The sequence below is a fragment of the Oreochromis niloticus genome, linkage group LG6, assembly GCF_001858045.2.
Source record: "Oreochromis niloticus isolate F11D_XX linkage group LG6, O_niloticus_UMD_NMBU, whole genome shotgun sequence".
Taxonomy (NCBI): domain Eukaryota; kingdom Metazoa; phylum Chordata; class Actinopteri; order Cichliformes; family Cichlidae; genus Oreochromis; species Oreochromis niloticus.
This window is the reverse complement of record NC_031971.2, coordinates 38,179,084-38,202,630: the sequence shown is the minus strand read 5'-3', so window position 1 is coordinate 38,202,630 and position 23,547 is coordinate 38,179,084. Positions and strand designations below refer to the sequence as shown.

Below are 23,547 nucleotides of genomic sequence, written 5' to 3'. Positions count from 1 at the left end.
CAGCTGGTGTACTAAGAGTCATCACCATGACTGTGCAATTTTAGAGACCTGCCGAAGTAGTTATCTTCTGTCATCAATAATGCCGGAGTCCTAGCTTGTATTTTGACTTGTGCAGTGCGACACCTTCCTTCTTTTTCAGTCATTCTGTTGTAGAGTTACTGCTGTGCTTTGGATAATTGTCCTAATTTGGACAAAGCTTTAGCTGTCAGACAGATAGTCTCACATTTCACTCTAGAATATCTAGAAATCTAATCAATCTCTCCATAAACATGAAGAACTGGAGACTTTACAGAAATTAAAGGAAGAAGGGTTAAATGAAAGATTTAGTTTTGTTTAATTTTATTTATTTTGTACGGATAAGTATGTTACATGAACTAGCCAACACATCCAGCATTTATAGCATAAGGTTATTTTGCAATATCAAGTAAATGCAGGTGTTTTGTCCCTGGGATAAACCAAGCATTGTGCAAACATAGGCACTCAGATCTAGCAGAACTGTCAGACATACTGTTTTAACCCAAGAGCAAAATAAGCTAAACAACATAATACGTATATTCGGTGCGGTGGAGCGACAAGTGTTTGGATCTCTACATAGGAGAAACCAAACAACCACTCCATCACATTTTACATTACTCAGCAATGCTCTCCTTGTCATTCAAACATCCAACTCTTAACTCACAAAACGATGTGTTCTACACATTGAAATAAAGACATCATATAATTAATAATTAGGATATCATAAATGCAGCTGACATCACTAATGTGTCCAATGTTTTGGCATTTCCATTGTCTTTAAGGGAACTCAATACAAGGATCTGACACAAATAATATACATTCAAATGATAATGAAATAGCCCTTTAAACTGAACTTTAAGTACCAGATAAGCAGTCACTTACATGGTTCTCTCTGTTCATCAAAAACACTTCATTTTATTAGAAAAAAATATTGTATTCTATTCTCCATAACAATAGTTTAAGGTTTTGGAATGGGACTAGGGTTTCAATCATAATCAGTGATGATCTACTTTGGTACACTGGTTCAAGCTTGGTCTCTTGTATTTTTTTAAAGACAAAACCCCCCCGCATGGCATAATCATATGGCTTAGTGTAGGAGCTTGAAGGGGAATTTTATCAACTTTGGAAATGGACAATTTTCATTTTCAAAGTTCAGTGGTTCTTTCAATGGTTTTGGGACAGTTTCTCGTTAAGCTGTCACTAAGTAGATTAGAAATTGATGAGATTTTAAGGAACCAATTAAATGCATTTTCTAGATGTTCAAATTTACTCCTTCACTGTACTTGTATATTAGAAATAACAGTACTTTTATATGTTTCCTTTACATTTTCAGTTGCTTTGGTTCGCTCTCGTTGTATGTTATATGTGAGTTTTCTCCTCTTGAAGCAGCCCAACTTGAGAGAGACGAAAGAAAAAAGAAACATTAGACCAGATAGTAAAACCATTATTTCAATATGCTTAATCAAGTTACACTCAAATTAGCATAAAGATAAAAGTCTTTAAATCTCACCTTAAACAGCACGACCGTGATTACAATCAGGAGCATGAGTCCTAAACTAACTCCAGTTGAAATAATCAGCAGTTTATTTGGAGGGATAATGAAATCAAACTGAACTTCAACCTGTTGCCAGAGAAAACAGAAAAGAAATCAAAGTGCTACCAATTCTTTTTAATGTTGACCCATCTAGTAATATTATTTGAATGAGTGAAGACTGCAAGTACCTTTTTTATTGGAAACTGGAACGTCATAAAATCGTCTTTTTTCTGTGGGTGATAAATATAATAAATTAGGTTTACTGAAAAAGCAATGACAGAAATATGTTGTGGTCAAACTTAGACATACCTTTTGTTTAAGAGATTCAAGCACAAACCGATCGTTGTCATAGCCAACATGTATAGAACTTACAAATTCTACATTTCCACTGTCTCCAGTGTATTTCTTGAGAAAAGGAAGATTCTGTAAATCAAAATCAGATTAACAAGATTTTCTATATTTGATATAGAAAATGTATATGTGGAGTATATTTTGTCTGCATATTTAGTTATTACATACGGCTGGCTTCTGTTCAAGGTCTCGGAAATGTGCTTTTCCCAGCAGGGTAAACTCAGCGGCTGAATATTTCTCTAAATTGAAACTTTTGCAGACCATGGTTATGCACTTATTTTCTGGCAAGCAATCCTGTAATGCAACCAGAGGTTTAGTTTTTAAGAGGGACCTATTAGGCTTTTCCTGACTTTCTGTCATACACTCACTGGCCACATTTTTAGTTACATCTGTTCAATTACTTGTTAACACATATATCTAATCAGCCAATCAAATGGCAGCAACACATTGCATTTAGGCATGTAAACTTTGTCAAGATTACCTGATTGCGTTCAAACTAAGCAAACTAAGAATTGGGATGATTTATGTGATTTGTGTGACTTTAAATAAGAAATAAAAGGTATAATAAGATGCAAGCCATCAATCCCAACCATCATACCTCTCACCGGATACCTAGCTAGATTAAGATGTGGGCACAGGAGGAGACCGATGCCACAAAACACGAGAATCTGTCAAGTTGAAGATAGTTTCAGGGTCAGCACTGCGCAATCCAACACATGACAGGATGTAAGCTCAAGCTAGGACAGCATACAGTGAGAGGCACAACCCAGTGGCTGGAATAGTTTACAGGAAGATACCATAAAAGGTGTTAGAGAACAACAGGGCTAAAGTCCTGCTGGCCAGAAAACCAGACATAGTGGTAGCTAACAAGGAGCAGAAGACCGCACTTGTAATAGATGTGGCAATCCTAGTGGTCAGCTACATCAGGACAAAGGAAACACAAGAAAATAGAAAAGCAACTGGCTGTAAGAACAACTAAAGCAGATGCGGTAGGGAAAGTCCAAAGAGTTCCCAGTTGTGATAGAAGCTGAAACCAGAAACTGGAAGAGTGGCTCCAGCTGATTTCAGCGACAACATTAGAGATCTCTATCCAGAATAGCACAGTACTATGAACAGCTAAGATACGTGCTAATATCAAACATGGCCAAAGTTTCAAATGAGTATTCCCTTTGAGCCAAAATCTTGAACTGCTCAGCATGGTTTATGACAAATTTTGGCTTTCTATTATGTCCCTGGAACCTTATGATTATGAGGAAAATTGGCTTAAAGAAGAAAATTAGCTAAAATGGCTTATTAAAGAGAAAGTGGCGGAGGGCTTTTACTTCGGTGGCCTCAGAATCTCATCTCTGCTTTTTGTGGATGATGTGGTTCAGTTGGCTTCATCGAGTGATGGCCTCCAGCTCTCACTGTAACGGTTCGCAGCTGAGTGTGAAGCAGCGAGAATGAGGATCAGCACCTCCAAATCTGAGGCCATGGTTCTCAGCCGGAAAAGGGTGGCGTGCCCACTCCGGGTCGGGGATGAGTTCCTGCCCCAAGTGGAGGAGTTCAAGTATTTCGGGGTCTTGTTCGCGAGTGATGGGAGAAGGGAGCCGGAGATCAACAGACGGATTGGTGTTGCGGCCGCAGTGATGCGGATGCTGCACCGGTCCGTCGTGGTGAAGAGGGAGCTGAGTGTAAAAGCGAAGCTCTCAATTTACAGGTCGATCTACGTCCCTACCCTCACCTATGGCCACGAGCTGTGGGTAGTGACTGAAAGAACGAGATCGCGGATACAAGCGGCGGAAATGAGCTTCCTCCGAAGGGTGGCTGGCCTCTCCCTTAGAGATAGGGTGAGAAGTTCAGCCATCCGGGAGGGGCTCAGAGTAGAGCCGCTGCTCCTCCACATCGAAAGGAGCCAGCTGAGGTGGTTCGGGCATCTGACAAGGATGCCTCTTGGGTGAGGTGTTCCGGGCATGTCCCACCGGGAGGAGGCCCCGGGGCAGACCCAGGACATGCTGGAGAGATTATATCTCTCGGCTGGCCTTAGTGTTCCCCCGGATAAGCTGGAGGAGGTGGCTGGGGAGAGGGAGGTCTGGGCTTCTCTGCTTAGGCTGCTGCCCCCGCAACCCGGCCCCGGATAAAGCGGAAGAAGATGAATGGATGGATGGATGGATGGATGGATGGCTTATTTAAGAGAGAGCCTTAATTGAAAGGCTACAGCAAGGTCCACTGTATAAAAAAATGATGTCATTATTCTGAACTGTGAATAATGCAGAGTGATTCCAGTAGAGCACAAGCATAAAAACACAGAAACAAACACAACAGGTTACGCTTATGATTTGACAATTTTTGGAAAGTTTAAGCATATAGTCAATATACTAGCAATATTTTTTATGTGAAATCCGTTGTACTTACCTCAGACATCTGGGTAGTAGTGGCTGTGCACTGCGTTTTGTTCTTAAAGAGACAGAGTATGGTAAGCTTTAAGGCTCTATATTTTCATATCCAGCACCAGTATGACTGAGAAATGTTCTGGCAGACACAAAATTACCTCCTTGACAAAGACTTCATAGCTTTTCATTTCAAAGTTATGCTCCAGTTCAGTTGGGAAGAACAAGGTAACATTGACAGGAAAATCCTTAAAACCAAAGTTATCTATCTGTAAATTGGTAGAGAGAATGGTCATTTTAAATACATACATTTTTTAAATGTTTATTTTTTTGACTTATGTATGTATAGAAAAATATTGATACCACCCTCACATCTGCCAGCTACAGTCAGTAAGTGCAGCTTCACTTACACTTGAACCTATCGATATTGTTTTGGGACCATTGTCCAAAGTACAGTAAATGTTGGTATTTTTATTGATTCAGTGAAATGATCACTCGGTCCACCGCAGAAGGCCGCACCAACAACAAGCTGAATGACCTTCTTTCTGCTCAGTAATAATTTCTATTTCTTTATAAACTGCTACTGTCAAAAGAACAGATGACAATTCAACAATGAAAATGTGAAATTCAGTTCAGTTGGATTTTTATCAAACTGAACATGCTCCTTTTATAAATAAAATATTTTTATTTTAAAATAGTGAATGCCCTTTTCAAACTGCAAATGAAAGAAAAAGTATTCATTTCGATCACTGATCGTCAGTTCTGTTGAATGGTTTCTTGACAGTGTAATTATGTGTCTTACCCTGTATGTAATACCCATTTCTTTAGGTGCAGTGTCCTCTGTTGTGAAGTTCAGATAGGTAGTGCTGTCTTGCTTCCTGAAAATATGTTTGCAGCATGCAGCTGAACAATTATACAACTACAGACTTGCAGAAATAAATAACATAGAAGCATTGCATAATATTTTGTGTGAATAGTGATACTTACACTGTTAATATCATTTTAATTTCAAATTGTACTGGGATATTTTTGGTCAGTACACTGGTCCTATTAGAGTCTTGATTATCACTGTAGACGAAAAAGGAATGTCTTTTAAATATCAGAAGCAAATACTTTAAAGATATGGTTTGTATGTTAAGTATTTCTGTACCTATTTGCATCAATTGTCATGGAGATTGAATCATCCCACTCAAAGTCATGCATGACATAGAAAGAAGATTCAAACGTTGCCTTTTTGTAGGAAGAAATTAAAAAGAGGTTAGGCTTGATTCATAGATGAAGAGAAAAATATTTCTCAGAAAGCTTGTGACAGTTCCCCATTTGTGAAACTTGAGTTCTGTGTGCTGGGAGGATATCTGGGTGTTTTGTGACTCACAGAGGATCTGCTGCGAAACAGAGGAAGACTCACACCACATACAGTTTTGTCAAGTACTCCTTCTAGATCTAAGCATTTGTGGGGTGTTGATCTTGATGACTGTTTTAAGAAAAGAAAAAAAAGACTTTTAGAATAGTCTCTGCTGAGAATCTTTAGAATAACAACTTTGTCAGCTACTGTGACAGTTTTTTTGATATTCTGTAAGATTGAGTTTAAAATTTTAGGATTGTAGACTGTAAAAAAGAGCTTGTTGCACCTACAAACAACCCCAAGTCTCACTAAACAGTTCCTTAAGTCTTCTGTTTCATACAAATGTCTCCCTTAAACATAAATTAGAGGTTTTTCTGTTTTCTTATTTGCTATACACCAGCCCCCCCGCCAAACACCAGACAGCCAAAATAAGCCACAAACCCGTTGGTTTGTACAAAGTGTTGTTGAGGTACAAAGTGCCCTTACCAAGTTAAGACACATGTAAATTCAACATGTAAATTAATCAGAACGGTAGCTATATTGAAATGTATTGATTTGTTTGTATAGTATTTTTTCTCTCTCTTATTTTCTTTTCTAAATGTACCTGTATATTGTTTACATGTTTGAAATAAAATTACCAAATAAGTGAGTCCCCCGAGCTGTCTGAATTCTAAAATCATCTGAAATGTGTGAATAGTGGGGACAACAATGAGCGAAGTGTTTGCAAAACTCTACCAGATTGTTAATGGAAATTTGATTAATGTACAAAATAATTCACTTTAAGGTCATTTAGTTCTAGTCTAATTTTCTTTGTTCAAATTTTCTTGTTGGGTGATGTAGCCAACTACTGCCAAGACCAAAGTCAGCCATATTGCTTTAAAGTTACTGCTGTTTGCCGAATCCTAATATTGACTTAAGCGTTTCACATATCCAGTAATCAGTACTGGTGGATTTAAACTGGTTGTCGATTAAATTTAGTACCGACTTTCCATTCATTAGCATTAGAAAGCATTAAATGGCCTTGCTCTGAAGTACATTAAGGTGGTGGGGAAGGAGCCTGAGTTAGTGCATGAGGTTAAGAGTTACCATGGCTTGGGCTCTGGAACCACTCTCCTGGTGAGGGGCTGAACTCTGCCTAAGACTGGAGCTGTCCTTGGTGAGAGGTGGCAGGTTGTGGTGGATATCTTAGTATTCCCTTGGCTTGTTGCCTGTACATTGTGGTTTTTCCCAGTGGACGAGGGGGTTTGTTCTCTGAGCCTTCGGGTAAGGGAACATGTCCTAACTGTTGTCTAACGCAGATACTGAAGGACCCGTCCCATCCTGGCAACAAACTGTTCCAACTTCTACAATCTGGTAGAAGGTTCCGCATCATCCGGGCAAGGACAGAGAGACTCAAGAAAAGCTTCTATCCTCAAGCCATCCGGACCCAGTGCTACACTGAGGTACGGCTGGAAGGTGGTTGGTCCCTGTCGTGGTGGTAACCACCTCTACCCCTGAACAAGATGGTGGACACCAGAGGTAAAGGGAACCATCAAGATGAAGGAGTCCTATTGGGATTAGTTAGCCTATGGGACTTTGGAGGCAGTTGATAGGTATTGATAGGCCAAGCGGAACGTGGCTCAGGTAGTGGCTGAAGCAAAACCTCAGGAGGAGTTTGGAGATGCCACGGAAAAAATACTTTTGGACTGCCTCTAAGAGATTTTGGCAAACCTATAGGCATATCAGGAGGGGAAAGTGGTACTCTACCTGCACTATGTATAGTGTGGGTGGAGCGCTGCTGATTTCGACTGAGGACACTGTCAGGCGGTGGAAGGAATACTTCGAAGGCCTCCTAAATTCCACTCGCACATCTTCTTGTCTATCTCTGGGGGTGAGGCCACTAGTTCCTGAAGGCTATGGATGTTGTAGGGCTGGACTGACACACTTCTACAATGTTGCATGGATATTTTGGCGGTACCTCTTGATTGGCAGACTTAGGTGGGGTTTCTCATCCTCAAGAAGAGGGTGTGCTCCAATGCAGAGAGATCACACTCCTCAGCCTCCCTGGGAACGTCTATGCCACTTCACCATATTAATATATAGGACCGGACAAATTCAGTTACTCGTAAATAAGGTTAGAGTTATTTGCATGGAAACAGAAGGGTTATGATGCTATTCCACCATTGCAGCCCTCAGGGAGCATGTAAAACGTACTGCCTGCTAGGCAGGAAAAATCTGGGAACAAGCAATCAATTGGGATCCAGACAATGGGAACCCAGATGACTGGCGCTGGGCAGACAGGAAAAAAGGCCTTGGCAGTTTCATGGACCACACTCCCTACAATTAACTGCACGCTTCCAGGAACTGACATATTAAGTATGCATACAAACATCAGTGCAGGGGCAGATGTCATCGACACTGTGCCACTGCACTTAAAATGTGCAGTGAACACTGACTTGCTTTGGCAGGTGCATTTCCACCATTGTGCTTTATATCAAAATGTGTTTGTTTCTTGCAGCAATCTGTTGATCTGCTAAATAGCAAACATCTACATGGCATAACTAACTGCATATTGTTTTCAAAATAATATTATAAATCTGGTTATACGTCTTGCTGTTAGGCTCTTGATAAAGGGAAAATGAACTTGGGAGGTTTGAAAATGTCTGTTTAGACACCAAGATTACTAAAAACTAAACAATTGATAATTTTTATGAAGCACTTTGTAACTTTTTAACAAAATTTGCTATTATTATTATTACCATCATTATTATTATTATTATAATTATTAATAATAATAATAATAATTGAGGGAACAACTAATACTCTTCAAAGGTTTGTATACTTTTGACCATTAAGTTGTTCCAAAATCGTAGTAACCTGGAAACCATGAAAAGAATTGTTCACTGAAATATTATGTGACAATATTATTTTTCAACTTGTAGTATTTACACCAAATAGATTTAGATGCTTTTCTTAATCCCAGCAGAAACATGGAAGAAGTTAAGAGAGCTCAGTTTGTGAACACACTTTTACATATGCATATAGCACACCCCTCATGCACATACAGCAGTGCTCCCCACAACCTGTAAATTTAGTGATGTGTAAAACCATGGCTTGACTCTTTAAATAGCAGTTGTTATTTAAATCTATTTTGGGATTAAATTAGATCATTTAATCAGATTAGATGAGTTTAAAGTCTGAGTTACCTCTATAACTGTCATTCTACGGAAGGAGAGGCCTGGAGGATAGTGCATCGTTAGCATGGTGTTGTACGAGTCATCACCGTGATTGGCCAGTTTTATAGACACGGTGAAGTACGCATCTTCTGCCACTAATAATTGTGTAGTCCTGAGAGAAAAAAAACCCTTTTACATTAAACATGTGACTTCAGTCTTATAGTTTCTGTGCTGTTTGTCAGATATACGTACATGAAACTGAAATCCACATCCAGTTCAGCGATACAAGTGTCATTTTTTCTACACGCTTTTTTAAAGGGAACCTGTAAAAAAATAATACATCTGTTTATCTGATGTCAGAGAATCGGTTTGTATTAAAATATAAAGTTCTAAAAAGTTGGAGTAGAACAATTTCGATGTCTTATTGGATCCAAATGATGTTGATGTGACAAACTGAGATAACTTTTGTTGGTAAGTATGTTAAAGTCCCGTCAAATGTAAAGAAGTTAATATGCTGCCAAAAGCTTTGTAGCTTACAGGCTCTGTTGCCTGTTATCCTCTTATAAGTTTGCATATGCTTATTATGGGCATGAATGTACTGGTAATTTGGGGCTTTTAAGAATTTATTTTCTTTGTTGGTATGTATTATTGTGGAATTAGCCACAGTTCGCTGAAAAAAATACAAATTGAGTGTACAAGTTTTAATTTATTTTGGATTTTCGCTAATCCAAACAGGGTAAAAACTATACATACCGACCCAAATACATATGTATACCCCACTAATATTTAGTTAGCAAGCTGCAACACAGCCAGATGCTTTTGGCAGCCATCAAGAAACTTAGGGCTGAATATTGGATCACTTTTCTTAGCAGAACTTTTAGAGTTCATTTGGTTGCTTTCCTGGCACGCACCTGGCTCCTAAGCTTAGTCCACAAGGTTTCAATAGAGCTGAGGTTTGGGGTACGGGAAGGCCATTCCAAAAGCTTTATCCATCCCATAAGTTTATTATTTAAGACCTTGTATGTGAGGAGCAGGATTTTAAATTCATTTTTATATCATTTTAGATCAACTGAAAGTGATTCAGGATGTTTTCAGGACATCCTGATAATAACAAATTACAGTAGTCCAGCCTAGAAGTAATAAATGTATGAAACTAGTTTTTTTAGCATCACTCTGGCGGAGTCTACAGCCTGGATATGGACATGATCTTTACAAAAGTGAAGGACAAAGGACAAGAATGGGATGGTAAAGTGGAAACTGCATCGAGAACAGAAACAAATGCATGATGTTGCTAACAGAACTTTGAGCCTTTGCAAACACCTGAACAAACCACATGCTAACCCTAAGCAACCCAAGACCCCAGAGTACCGTTAGCCCAGGTAATGCCGCCCCCAGCCCAGTACCCTGACCCTGAAGTGCAACTGTCAGTGTTCAGGGTAGAGTAGAAAAGCACTATATAAGTACCGATCCATTTAACATTTAATTTCATTGTGTAGTGTTTTGCCACCGTACGTACCTCAACAACGGACTGCCGTTTGCTGTCCACATTCAGGGTGGTGGCTGCAGTCTCATTGTCAGCTTGAGAAAAGTTAAATTTGATGCTGATAGGTGACAATAAATTACTCACACATTCCTGTAAAGCAAAAACAACAACAGAAGGTTTATCTGTTATATAGAGTTAGAAATTATTTGTTCATCTCTGTAAGTTTGAGTTCAACAAAAAGCCAAAGGACAGGATAACAAAGGATTAGGATCATGGTTAACTTTACTGTTATTCTTTTATCTCTTTACCCCTTTGAAAGCCTACTAGGAGTAACTCTTGAAGTAATCAAATGTCATCTTTATGGGGAAAAGTAAAGAAAAGCTAAGTCAAAGGTCAGAATGGGAAAGTTTATTATAAACAGATTAAGTATATTTGCAAATATTATTAGCTTCATACATGCATGTAGATGGAGAAGTTAAAACAAGCTGTTTCATCAAGCATCTCATAGGTGGAGGTAAGACTTCGGGCTGTCTTATCAGTTTGACTGAAGACACCTCGATGTTTTTGTCTCATCGGATCCACAGCGAGTGTGAATGTGATGTTCAGTCCAGACCTCACAGCCTCTGTAAACCCGAAAAGCAAAATTGAAATAATGCATTCACAGGATGCAATCAGCAGCTATTAATTGTTTATCTTTACTAGATGTGGTACCTACCTTGTTTGCTCTTTGTTACTTTTACCATTTCAAAACAGGCTGTTAAGGTAACCATAGGTAAATTTTCATCGGTACCCAGACAATCAAATATCTCAGTGTTTATCTCCTTAGGTTGGAAAGTTAGATGAGCCATCACGTCAAAGATGGGCTTGGCCCTGAAAGACATTTATGAACAGGCGTGTCAAAATAGAACATACATCCTCTTTCACTAGTAAGGTTTTATGTGCCAGGACATAATTTTATGGCACAAAATCACAACAACAGTCACCTCATTGTATTGTAAGGTAAAGACTGTCCAAAATCCACAGCACGCTGGGTCTAGTTCTAACTTATCTAAGGGAAGATTCAGGGTCACCAGATCCAGCCTCAACGTTATAATTTATCAAAATGAAACGTTTTAAGCCTAATCTTAAAAGTAGAGATGGTAGCTATCTCCATCTAATCTAATGTGGGAGCTGGTTACAAAAAAAGACCGGCCTGCAAGCTGAAGGCCATCCAGGTCTTTGTCTTTAAGACATTCCTGCAGTTTAACTAATTGGTGAGTGTTATGTGGCTATCCATCTGAGGTTGTATTTAAATAACTCCAACTTTATTTTAATTTTGGAAAAAAACACAAAGTATGAGGGTTGCTATTTTGACATAGTAGAGCAGAAGCAGAGCGCTTTGCAAAGGTGCAGACAGCTTTTCAGAACGGGGCTTCCAAGGAGCAAACAACATGTAGCAGAAGCACAGGAAGTGATCCAAAGGGCAAAATGAGTTAAACTGAGCGGTGGAGGGTAAATTTAAATCAGGAAAGATTTTTTGTTTTTTTATAATTGCATCTTGTATGTAGTTTGGCATCGAGCCTTTGTAAGGTAGATATGTACAATACTTAGCAACATAAATTGTGGACAGAGTTCTGATACCTAAAGACAACAGCAGCGCCCTGTGATCCAATCACAATATCTGGGAGTCCGTTCCCTCCAAGGTCAATGGCTCCATTGATGGCCTGTCCAAAGAATTTTATCCCAGGTGTGACTTCTTTTCCTGTGATTCTCTGGAACAAGAGATTTGACAGCTAAAACAATGCTCATCTTGCATGGTGGAGACAAAAGTTTATACATTTTCCTCTTCACTCTCTCATCGAAGCCTTTTCTGTTTACAGACAGATGACTGTTTTGTTTGGACAACTGTGCTCCTAGCTGTCTGCAAGGTTTTACCTCAGCTAACTAGTCACTGACCTGGACCTGGACAAATAATTTTGCTTGCTGTGAGGAGGGAAATACGATGCTGTGGCAAAGTGTAAATAGAAAATATTGTTATGTGGACAATAGCTAAGGCTAAGTGGACAAATGGATAATGAGAAACGAAAATCAAGTCAATGAGATAGAAGGATGGAAATAAACTAAACACAAGGCAAAGGAAACAAATAATTCCAGGTCAGTGCAAAGGAGAGAAAAGGTCAGACATCTTGGTTTGCTCACTTCACCTTAAGCCTGGACACTCACCTAGTTCACTCCCCCTCAGAGCGCACTACTCCCCACTAGGGATGGGTACCGGTATCCGGTGCCATTATGACACCGGTTCTGACATAAATGGTAGTAACCAGACCGAAAAGCAGCGCACATTTCGGTGCTTTATTTCGGTGCCATTTTTCCTGAGATGTAATACACTTTGGATTCTAGCCAATCATTTTACCTTTCCAAAGATAGTAGGCGGGCCCAGGTACGTACGTTCTTTTAGAGCAGAGCTACAGATTAAAAATGCCCAAGGCGAAGAGATCAAAAGTCTGGCTGTACTTCACAGCAAAAGATGCAAACTCAGCAGCCTGCAACAAGTGCTTTAAGGTGATACTGTGCAAAGGAGGTAACACCTCGAATCTGATGAAACACCTGGCGACGCATAGCGTTTTTTTAAAAGCCGAGAAATGCACCGTATTTGATAGCTTGCTGCAAGACCTTACACCGAGCACATCTACTGCGGGTGTGGTGCCTGTTATCGGACCCGGAGTTAGCAACATCCCCCAAAAACCCGAAGAGGAGAGTCCTGGCCCCTAGCCCTGTCAGCGTAGCAGAAATGATGACAGATGATGATGGCAGCAGCAGCCGTTCTTCTCTGCGTGAGTAGCTTAATGTTGTTCGTGTGTAATTAACGTTGAGTAGGCTAACCACATTATTACATTAATGCATGTAAAGTGAACTAGCAACACCGTCGTAGTTACATGCGGCTGTCTTCTTGTTTGATGGCAGATACTCCCTTCACCCTGGCCAAAAAGGCTAAAATGACCAAAGAAAAAGTGGAAAACAGCTAAACATGAGAGGTTTTTGGACAAAGTTTGTGTTTTTTCCATTGTTTAAGCACTGCTTCCAGCCAAGAGTGAGACCATATATGCCCTATAGCTACAGAAAAGGCTAACATTGTTATCTTTTTACAAAAAAACAGCTGAACATGAGAGGTTTTTGGACAAAGTTTGTGTTTTCCATTCTTTAAGCACCGGTTCGAGCACCGTTTAAGCACCGGCACTGTTTCAAAAGTACCGTTTGGCACCGGTATCGGATAAAACCTAAACGATACCCATCCATACTCCCCACTTTCCAAGTAAGCAGACTCTGAGTCTGTTTTTGGGTCCACTAAAAATAGTAGCCTTTCAGCCTTCTGACATGAATAAAGACAGCTGAGAATGAGGGAGGAAATACTAAGGGAACAAATATAATATGTTCTATGCAGAATTGTAGATAACAGTAGTATATAACTGACTTCTTTGCTCGCTGACGTAAACCCTGCAACTGTCTCCTCCTAGTGGGTGTGTTTTAATTAGATTTTAATGTTTTATCTGTTTGATAAAGAGTGTATTTCAGTTTTCAGTGTGAATTTATACAAACAGGAATTGCTTTTTTATAGATTGAGGATCCAATTTTTTTTGCGGCTCCAATGCACGTCTAGGCATCAACTGGTCTTTCCGCCGACTGGCTGGACCCTCATCATCCACACTGGCATTTGCCGCACAACCTCGCACAGACCAGGGGGCAGGGCAAAACTTGAAAGCCCTAATTTGGGTCTTCAGGGCTCCCAGAAAATTAACAATTGAAAAAAGTGATCCAGCACGAAACTCACATCACTCAGTATAGTTTGAAGTGTCCACATCCATGCTCAGTTTCACAAATAGACAAAAAACTAGCCACACTCTTCGTAGTCACAGGAGTGAAAATTGAAAACGTCCCAGAAATTGACATTGTGGTAAATTAATCACACTAAAGCCGGGTCTACGCCATTTTGGAAAGGTCCAGAGCCTTTATACATAGCATATGACAAACAGACTCAGTGGGAGATAAATAACATGTAGCCTAAAATTCAACATCTACGATTTTAAAGAGACACACAGGCCTTCCCTCCCCATCTCCAGCTGCCTCCCGCTCCACCACAATCACCCACACATGCAGGGCCTTGGGGTAAAGGTGTGTCACCAGGGTGCAGGGGAGGCATCCCCCCCTTCTGTCCCCTTCTGGGCGCTTACCTGCTGTTCTCTGGCAGGTAGCTCCATGCCCTCCTGGGTTTTAAATGCACCTTAGAACACACATACACCAACACTACATATGAGCGGGTGGAGGGAAGTTTGGAGTCCTCACACCCCCCCGTTCTCTGCTGCCTGTTGGAGCGGGGGGCTGGGAGGAGGAGTTGGCCGTCCGATTGGGGTCTGGAATGTGGGGCCTCCCTGCTGCTGCCAAGCCGGAGCAGTCTGCGTCTCTCCACCCCAGGGAAAATGGGCGTCCAGGTACACACCGGCTCACTCCTGGTGGCTGCTTGTCGGAGCCTGGGGCTCGCTCGGGCCACTTCGGGGGTGGGGTGCCCTCGGCCTGGGGCTTGGTCACTCTGGCACAGCTGGCTGGGCACGTCACTGCAACCTCCCCTGGCTTCTGCTCCGCGGCTGCTGAGTGACCCCTCATCTGGGACTCTCCTCAGCTCTTTCTGGGATGGTGGCGTGGCTGCCCCTCCGTTGGTCTCCCTTGGTCTCCTTTGCTCTTGGGGCCTCTGGATGTCTGGAGTCTTGATCTCCTCCATACCTGCTTCATGCCCTGGAGGACGGGGCTGTGGCCCCCCACACCCTCTAGCAGATCATTACATGAAGGAACCTTTTAAAAACAAGCGCACTCATGCTCACAGGTGTACACACGGGTGCTCACACACACACACACAAACTACACCCTTTTTGGCTCCTACCTCGAAGCACACTGTGCGCTGTCGATCTTACGTGCTGCACAATAATGTTTAATATTTAGTATTTACTGTTATATTCACATAGATTATCGCGATGATGTTTATTATGTTGCTCTTTTTTTTCTGCTTGTTTTCTCTTTCTCAACAGGTGATTGATATATGTATTTTTTGTCTCCTTATTCTGTTGGTTTTTGTTTTTTGCCCCTTTTTCCCCCGTCCCTTTTCCCCGCTGTTTTTCCTTTCCCCTCTTTCTCCCCTTTTTCCCCAGTCAAGTCTGTCCCATATTTAGCAAGTGAAAATAAAAATAAACAATAAAAGCAAAGGTGAATCAAATAGGCGATTACGGCAAGGCTGGGATGGTCCATTTGGTAAAGTAAATCCGTTGGGCATCTTTCTTTGCTTTTAGACAATAATTCTGATGGCAAAAAAAAAAAAAAAAAAAGCAACACACAGGCCAGTACCTCACTATAGTCTTTGAACTCTAGACAGTTCTGGAGGGTAGTTCACGCAAGTTGTCCTGCGTTTTCCCAGATACCTGTGAAAAAGCTGATGTAAGAAAAAAAAAAAAAGAGAGATTGTTTTATCAAGTTAAAAACAAATCTAATACGCAAACGCAAGGAAGGCCTTTCTGTAAGGCTTCTCCACAGTTATGATTACATTGAATTAAATAATCTATGGCCTGTAAACAACACGTCTACGCTTGAAGATGGCAACGAACTCAATACATGGTATTTGTCTTACATTTAGAAATGTAGATCCCTAAAATACTTCATTTACATGGATGAGCAAACGTGTCAGCTGGGTGGGGGTAACTGAGGATACACACCAGCACGGCCTCACATGTCCGTAGGTGTTCAACTTCTCAGGAAACAAATGCTGGCCATCAGACATCAAATATTTTTGATGAAAGGACATTCCAAAGGTTTGGACTGCGTTTTCTCAGACAGAAAGACTACACATGATTTAAACAATACATCCTCCGACAGGAAAGAGCTATAACAGGAAAGCAAAACAGGAGGTTGTGTTAAGGTTGGCTGTGTGGCAGGCAGGCAAGGAGGAGGGGTGGACCCAAAATGCAGGACTCAGACTCAAGGGATGAACTCAAAATACTCAGCTTTATTTGCTGGCACGGGAAAACGAGCATACAAAGCAAAGCAAACTAAACTAAACTAAACTGGGAAACAACATAAACTCACGGGAAACACAGGGAGATCCACACAGCATGAGGGACGACACGACACTGACTCAAAGAAACACAGGGTTTAAGTACACTGGGAAATAACGAGTGGAATGACACACAGAAGGAGGGCACACCTGGGAGAAATCAGAACTAACGAGACAAGGAAGCAAAGCAGGACACATTCACATAAGACCCGGACCTTCAAAGTAAAACAGGAAACATAACACAGAGACGCGAACTAAACAAGGGGATACAGCCGACAGGGGAGACAGAGCAACTATAGAACACAGACATAAACCATAAGACGGAACTCTAAGAAAGAAACCAAAGACTAGAAAAGATAAATAATATAATAAACTCAAAAGCCCTGGGTCAACGACCCAGGCATCCTAACAGGTTGAGCAGGATCATGTGTTGGTCTAACTGACAATTCGACTTGCAGAGGGTAATATAACGGGGGTCAAACAAATCCAATAAGTTTGCTTCTAACATCCAAAAAACCAAATAGGTCTTCCACTCCACAATTAGAAATAGTGAAACTCTTATAAGGCTTTATTTTCCAAGTTAAAAAACAAATCCAAAAAATGTAGCTTTGAGATTGCTGATTAAAAACAAACAAGTCTTGCTGTAGGGCTTCTCCGTAGTGTTAGGATAAAACAACATTAAAAAAAGTAATTCCTGTTTGTATAAATTTACACTGAAAACCAAAATACATCATCAACAGTTAAAACATTAAAACCTAATTAAAACACACCCACTAGGAGGAAACAGGTGCGGGGTTTACGTCGATGAGCAAAGCTGTCAGTTCTGAATAGAGTAGTGCACGCACATGTTCACATGCATGAACGTGAATGTGCACGTGCACGTACCTGAACGAGCAAACCTATCAGTTATATACTACTGATAAGCAACTGAGAAACCAATATAGAACAATAACATCCAATGTTTAAACCCCAGGTACGACACCAAGAATTTTTATAAATATAAGGTGTTTTCATATCTGAAGTCATTGGAATTCTTGGCCCGGTGTCCTGTGGAATGAAGTTTTTAACTTCAAGAGGCTCTGTGATTCCAAAAGATCAAGATAGTAATGTTCATAAAGCTAAACCTGAGGAATGTAGTAACCAGATGAAGATGACACAGTAGCTTTAAATATCTTTTATGTATATATAGTTTGATAAGCAGAGATTCATAAGAAGGGAAACTGAAAATTACTGATAATTTATGGTCACCTTTGTGTCCATGTCCGTCTCTCACCTGGCTGAAAGCGCTGCGTATCCCTCTATGTCTGTCTCCAAGGTAGATATACACGGCACCTCTGTTATCATCCTCAAGCGGAGCTCCGACAGCAACGTCTCGGAGTCCATCTCCATTCAGGTCTGCAAGGCTGGATATGGTGGTGCCAAATCTACCCATGGATGGTCCCGTCACATTCAGTTCACTTTTCAGTTGCAGCTGTGAGAAAAGTGGACATTAGTTCATTGATCTTGATCATAAAACATTGAGTGTCACGCTGTAATCTCACAAAGTGGCGGCTCACCTCATCAGTCAGACTGTAGATGTAGATCTGACCTTCTTTCTTCTCCTGAGGCTGGTAAAACGTTGGCGCTCCCACCAGCAGGAAATCAGTGTCACCGTCTGAGTTAATATCCACCGAACACAGCTCGGCGCCGAAGTAGGAACCGATCTGACAAGTTAGTTATATCATTAGTTCAGTTTTAATTTAGTTATAAATTTATATCATTTAATGATATCAAAAAACTCGACTCAAAAATGATCAATGCAGGGAAAATGCTTCATGTACAGAAAACACAATATTACTGCCAGAAAATATGATTTCACAAAATAAAATAATCATGCTGACAAAAACAACATTTCCAGAAACTGACATGTACGCCTGCAAAGTTAGTGTAATCCTTTATGGTGGTTTGAACAAGTTTTCTTTTCCAACCGTTTTTATTAGATCAAACAAGTTCTTTGGTTTGCTCTGTGTAGCCACAGTTTATTTGCCTTTGCACAAGTCTGGAAAGTTGCAAAAACATTGAACACTATCATCATTTTAGACTCAGACTATTGGTGCAGCTGATGATGCACTTCATATTTCTTCCACTCCCATCTTTTCAATCCCTGTACGACATCATCACTGCAACTTGGTGACTTCCGTCTTCTCTCTCCTTTAGCTTGTGTTTTGTAATCCATCCATCTTCTTCCGCTTTATCCGGGGCCGGGTCGTGGGGGCAGCAGCCTAAGCAGAGAAGCCCAGACCTCCCTCTCCCTCTGGGCCCCTCCCGGATGGCTGAACTTCTCACCCTATCTCTAAGGAGAGGCCAGCCACCCTTCGGAGGAAGCTCATTTCCGCCGCTTGTATCCGCGATCTCGTTCTTTCGGTTATTACCCACAGCTCGTGGCCATAGGTGAGGGTAGGGACGTAGATCGACCTGTAAATTGAGAGCTTCGCTTTTACACTCAGCTCCCTCTTCACCACGACGGACCGGTGCAGCGTCCGCATCACTGCAGCCGCAGCACCAATCCGTCTGTTGATCTCCGGCTCCCTTCTCCCATCACTCGCGAACAAGACCCCGAGATACTTGAACTCTTCCACTTGGGGCAGGAACTCATCCCCGATCCGGAGTGGGCACGCCACCCTTTGTGTTTTGTAATGTTTGACATTTGTGGTTTATCTCCATGCTCTTATGTTCTGTCTTTTTTTTTTTTTTCAACCAGTCTGCTACAGATTTGTTCCTGTTATTAGAGTTCAATCAAGTGTTTAATCATGCTGATCGTCTGATTGTTGTGGTTCTCTAATATTTCACTGTCTTTACTTTATAATAGAATAGAATAGAATAGAATAGAATAGAATTCAACTTTATTGTCATTGCACATGTCACAGGTACAGGGCAACGAAATGCAGTATAGAGCATATAGAGCATCTTTCTATAATTGTTAATGTGAATCACTGATCTACACTTAGAAGTGATTTAAAATAGAAATAACAGTGGATTTGATCAAGAAAATTAGCATTTGTTTCAAGGCAAAACTGCATTCAGGTATCATCAATGACAAACTGAGCCATATGAAGAATAAAATTACCATATAAGCTACCGACCTGGTCTCCAGTTATTCTTTGTGCTGTGGTCCAGTTGTTGCTGTTTTGTTTGAAAAGTACGACCTGTCCTGTGTGCTGAAACCGGGGTGCACCCGTGAAATACAAAGAAACACCACCCCTCTCTCCAACAGAGACAGAATATCCTGCAAGAGCCAAATATAACATGCAACATGTAAGAAAACCTAATGTGTTTATATGTTGTACTTGGAAGACATTAAAAATAATTTAGACTGGAAGCTTCCAGAGTTCATTTGTTCAAGTGTTGAGCGAAATAACAAAATCTTATTTTCAAGAAAGAAACATCAGATAATGTGTAAAGAAAGTTTACCCATGTAGGAGTCCATCTCCATTTCTTGATCCTCAATTTGTGTTTCCATTTTATCTCGACGTTCTTGGAGAGAACCACGCCAGCTGTTTGTTCCCACTGAACCCAGAATCAGTGTATCCTATAAACAGGAATGTGCAGGTGTAAGGAGTACAGACATCACAGGTATGGTTACAAAAGGAAGCGGAAGATCAACTGTGTCATTTGACCTGCTGCAGCTGGACTCATTTTCCTGTTATTCAGCAGCAGAAAAGTTGTAAGGATGCTGAAGTGCTAAATTTAGCATGGATAAAGCCCTTCACTCAAACTCCGTATACTGATATGAAGAAATATAATGCAATTTGGCCCTTCACTGTATATTTATGTCTGGCCAGAAAGAGAATACCAATTCGCTTATTTGGTAGGTCAATGAAAGGCTAAGTTAGTTAAGTGTGAGGAAAAATGTGCATTCATGTTTGCAGTTTTGTCTTGTTATAAAATATTTGAAATTTAAAAAACAAACAAACAAAACACTACATTTTCGGAAATATTTGTGGGTGTTTTCTTGTTTGTACTACTTGAACACTAAAGGTGGCCCTCACGTGAGATGACAGCGCCAGCAGTGACTCACAGCTCATTTAAGTTTGAGACCCCTGCTTTAGTCTGATTTCCAGATGATTCTTTAGGGTGCTCAGATAGATTTTGCTATTTTGATTTTGCTCACCTTGTTGAAAACAGCGCTGAATCCACTCTGAGACATTTCATCAGTCAGGTTTCCTGCTTGAGCCACTTTGGAACCTAAATATGGATCATCAGGGAGTACATGTTACAGCAGCACATGTGGAAGGTGAGATGACATGAATTCTTGATTTGAGGAAAGAAATTAGACGCCACCTTCCATAACAAAGATATCTTTCTGAAAATTCTCCAGTACTCCTGTGAGTCCATCATAATTCTCAATTTTGAAGGCATTTTTGTTTTTTGGTTCTGAAGCGATGGCCCTAAATTTATCCAGCTTTGCATCCTTGATCTGAAACCAGAACACAGCTTTAAAACATGAAAGTCTGACATCAGCATAAGAAAAAAACACAACATTAGAATAAAAATTGGAATTTACTTGTTCTGACCCACAACAATAAACTCATATTCATCACATATATTAAAAGGAGCCATGATTGTTATACAGAAGTGAACAGATGAAACCACATGTGACAAAAAAGGAGACATGATATATGACATTACCCCAATAACAAGACGAATTATATTTTTCTCATCATATTTTTTAATTATCTTGTTTTTGTCTGTGTCAGAGGGATCTCCGTCTGTGATTAGAATCAGAACTTTAGTTGCATCAGGAGAGGCGCCTGCAGCTTTGTTGTCAAAGATTTCATCACTGAAACAAAAGTAAAAACAGCTTTTGTAACACAATAAACCAAGCTGTGAACATGAACACATTAACACTAAATCAACAAACTTAAGATGCTCATAATGTCACAGTTGTGTTGAGCCTTTCCTCTTTTAGTATAACTGAACTTACAGAACAAATTCGATGGCTCTGTGTGTGTTGGTGAGACTTTTTAAATGATTTTCTTTCTTAAGTTTATCAAGAGCACGTCCGGCTTCATAGTCGTTGAAGTCAAAGACTTTTTGGACTGTTCTGGAGAACTGAACTGCTGCAAACTGAAAAACAAAACATAAATTATTTAGATATGACACTAAACAGTAAATATATCTTAGCAAATAAAAGCTGTGAATGCTTAAATGTTGCAGTAGTGAACTGACCTTGATCGACATGTTCTTCAGGCTGTTCATTATCTCCACAATAAAATCTTTATTTCTGTTGAATTCGTTTTGAGTCAAACTCGCTGATCCATCAAACAGAAAAACGAGGTCCACTGTCTTTTTGGTGCATTCTGGAAAAATAAAACATATTTAATCATAACTCTTCCAGACAGTTACAGGTCAAAATGACCATTTGTATTACAGATTGTTGAAAAAACAGTAGCAGAATAACTTAACTACTTTTTGAAGAAAACAACGTAATGGACATTTTCCAGTCTGGTTTGAGCAAATTGCACACCACTGAAACCACTTTACTTAAAATGACTAGTGACATTTTGATCACAGCAGACTTTGGAAAGTAAACAATTCTGGTTATACTGGATCTCACCTCTGCTTTGATACTATTGATCACGGATCATGATAAATAGGCTTAAGGGCTTGTTTGGGATTACTGGTGTTGTTTTGAAATGGTTCATGTTGCATCTATGTGAAAGATCTTTTACTGTCTGTATGTATCAAGTGAATTGCTACCTTATCGTGGTGGAGGGGTTTGTGTGTCCCAGGGATCCCAGGGGCTATGTTGTCTGGGGGCTTTTGCCCCCTGGTAGGGTCTCCCATGGCAAATTGGTCCTGGGTGAGGGACCAGACAAAGAGCGATTCAGAAGACCCTTATGAAGAAAACATCGAGGGAACAGTTTACCCTGCCCGGGATAGGGTTACCGGGGCCCCGTCCTGGAGCCAGGCCCGGGGAGGGTGCCCGAGGGCGAGCGTCTGGTGGCCGGGCCTTAGTCCATGGGGCCCGGCCGGGCACAGCCTGAAGAGGAGACATGGGCCCATCCTCCCGCAGGAGGCGCCATAGGGGTCGGGTGCATTGTGTGCTGGGCGGCGGCCAGGAGCAGAGGCCCTGGTGGACTGATCCCCGGCTGCCAAGACTGGCAATAGGGACATGGAATGTCACCTCTCTGGTGGGGAAGGAGCCTGAGTTAGTGCGTGAGGTTGAGAGGTACCGGCTAGATATAGTCGGGCTCACCTCTACGCATGGCTTGGGCTCTGGAACCAGTCTCCTAGAGAGGGGCTGGACTCTGTCTCAGTCTGGAGTTGCCCCTGGTGAGAGGCGGCAGGCTGGGGTGGGTATTCTAATATTCCCTCGGCTTGCTGCCGGTACGTTGGGGTTTTTCCCGGTGGATGAGAGGGTTTGTTCCCTGCGCCTTAGGGTCGGGGAAAGGGTCCTGACTGTCATCTGCGCTTATGCGCCGAGTGGCAGTTCAGAGTACCCAGCCTTCTTAGAGTCCCTCGGGGGGGGTGCTGGAAGGTGCCCCACCGGGAGACTCTGTTGTCCTGCTGGGAGACTTCAATGCTCACGTGGGTAACAACAGCGAGACCTGGAGGGGCGTGATTGGGAGGAACGGCCTCCCTGATCTGAATCCGAGCGGTGTTTTGTTATTGGACTTCTGTGCAAATCACAGTTTGGCCATAACGAACACCTTGTTCGAACATAAGAGTGTCCATAAGTGCACGTGGCACCAGGACGCTCTAGGCCGCAGGTCGATGATCGATTTTGTAATCGTATCACCAGACCTACGACCATATGTTCTGGACACTCGGGTAAAGAGAGGGGCTGAGCTGTAAACTGATCACCACCTGGTGGTGAGTTGGATCAGGTGGCGGGGGAGGACGCTGGACAGACCCGGTGCACCTAAACACGTAGTGAGGGTGTGCTGGGAACGTCTAGCAGAGGCCCCAGTCTGCGAGATCTTCAACTCACACCTCCGGCAGAGCTTCAACAGCATTCCGAGGGAGACTGGGGACATTGAGTCCGAATGGACCATGTTCAGCGTCTCCATCGCCGAAGCTGCTGCATTGAGCTGCGGCCGCAAGGTGGTTGGTGCCTGCCGTGGTGGTAATCCACGAACCAAATGGTGGACACCAGAGGTGAAGGGAGCCACCAAGCTGAAGAAGGAGTCCTATCGGGCTTGGTTAGCCTGTGGGACTCCGGAGGCAGCCGACAGGTATC

At 41.5% G+C, this 23,547-nt stretch overlaps 1 protein-coding gene across 1 annotated transcript in view; it reads right to left on the bottom strand.

Annotated features, from left to right (window-relative positions):
• Positions 1 to 317: 317 nt before the first annotated feature.
• Positions 318 to 23,547, bottom strand: part of LOC100708169 (integrin alpha-L) — a 48,593-nt gene continuing 25,363 nt past the window's right edge. Inside the window, exons 7-32 of the mRNA XM_025908062.1 lie at positions 21,534 to 21,664; positions 21,289 to 21,431; positions 20,994 to 21,144; positions 20,646 to 20,781; positions 20,476 to 20,549; positions 19,776 to 19,893; positions 19,448 to 19,590; positions 17,882 to 18,028; positions 17,599 to 17,796; positions 11,873 to 12,003; positions 10,968 to 11,122; positions 10,709 to 10,875; positions 10,286 to 10,402; positions 9,022 to 9,092; positions 8,800 to 8,941; positions 5,645 to 5,743; positions 5,420 to 5,499; positions 5,257 to 5,337; positions 5,072 to 5,147; positions 4,431 to 4,538; positions 4,295 to 4,336; positions 2,069 to 2,194; positions 1,859 to 1,972; positions 1,738 to 1,779; positions 1,526 to 1,636; positions 318 to 1,409 (exon numbers count right to left, since the gene is read on the bottom strand). Of these exons, the coding sequence (XP_025763847.1) occupies positions 1,290 to 1,409; positions 1,526 to 1,636; positions 1,738 to 1,779; positions 1,859 to 1,972; positions 2,069 to 2,194; positions 4,295 to 4,336; positions 4,431 to 4,538; positions 5,072 to 5,147; positions 5,257 to 5,337; positions 5,420 to 5,499; positions 5,645 to 5,743; positions 8,800 to 8,941; positions 9,022 to 9,092; positions 10,286 to 10,402; positions 10,709 to 10,875; positions 10,968 to 11,122; positions 11,873 to 12,003; positions 17,599 to 17,796; positions 17,882 to 18,028; positions 19,448 to 19,590; positions 19,776 to 19,893; positions 20,476 to 20,549; positions 20,646 to 20,781; positions 20,994 to 21,144; positions 21,289 to 21,431; positions 21,534 to 21,664 (3,023 nt within the window). The 3' untranslated portion in view covers positions 318 to 1,289. The remainder of the gene's footprint in view (positions 1,410 to 1,525; positions 1,637 to 1,737; positions 1,780 to 1,858; positions 1,973 to 2,068; positions 2,195 to 4,294; positions 4,337 to 4,430; positions 4,539 to 5,071; positions 5,148 to 5,256; positions 5,338 to 5,419; positions 5,500 to 5,644; positions 5,744 to 8,799; positions 8,942 to 9,021; positions 9,093 to 10,285; positions 10,403 to 10,708; positions 10,876 to 10,967; positions 11,123 to 11,872; positions 12,004 to 17,598; positions 17,797 to 17,881; positions 18,029 to 19,447; positions 19,591 to 19,775; positions 19,894 to 20,475; positions 20,550 to 20,645; positions 20,782 to 20,993; positions 21,145 to 21,288; positions 21,432 to 21,533; positions 21,665 to 23,547) is intronic.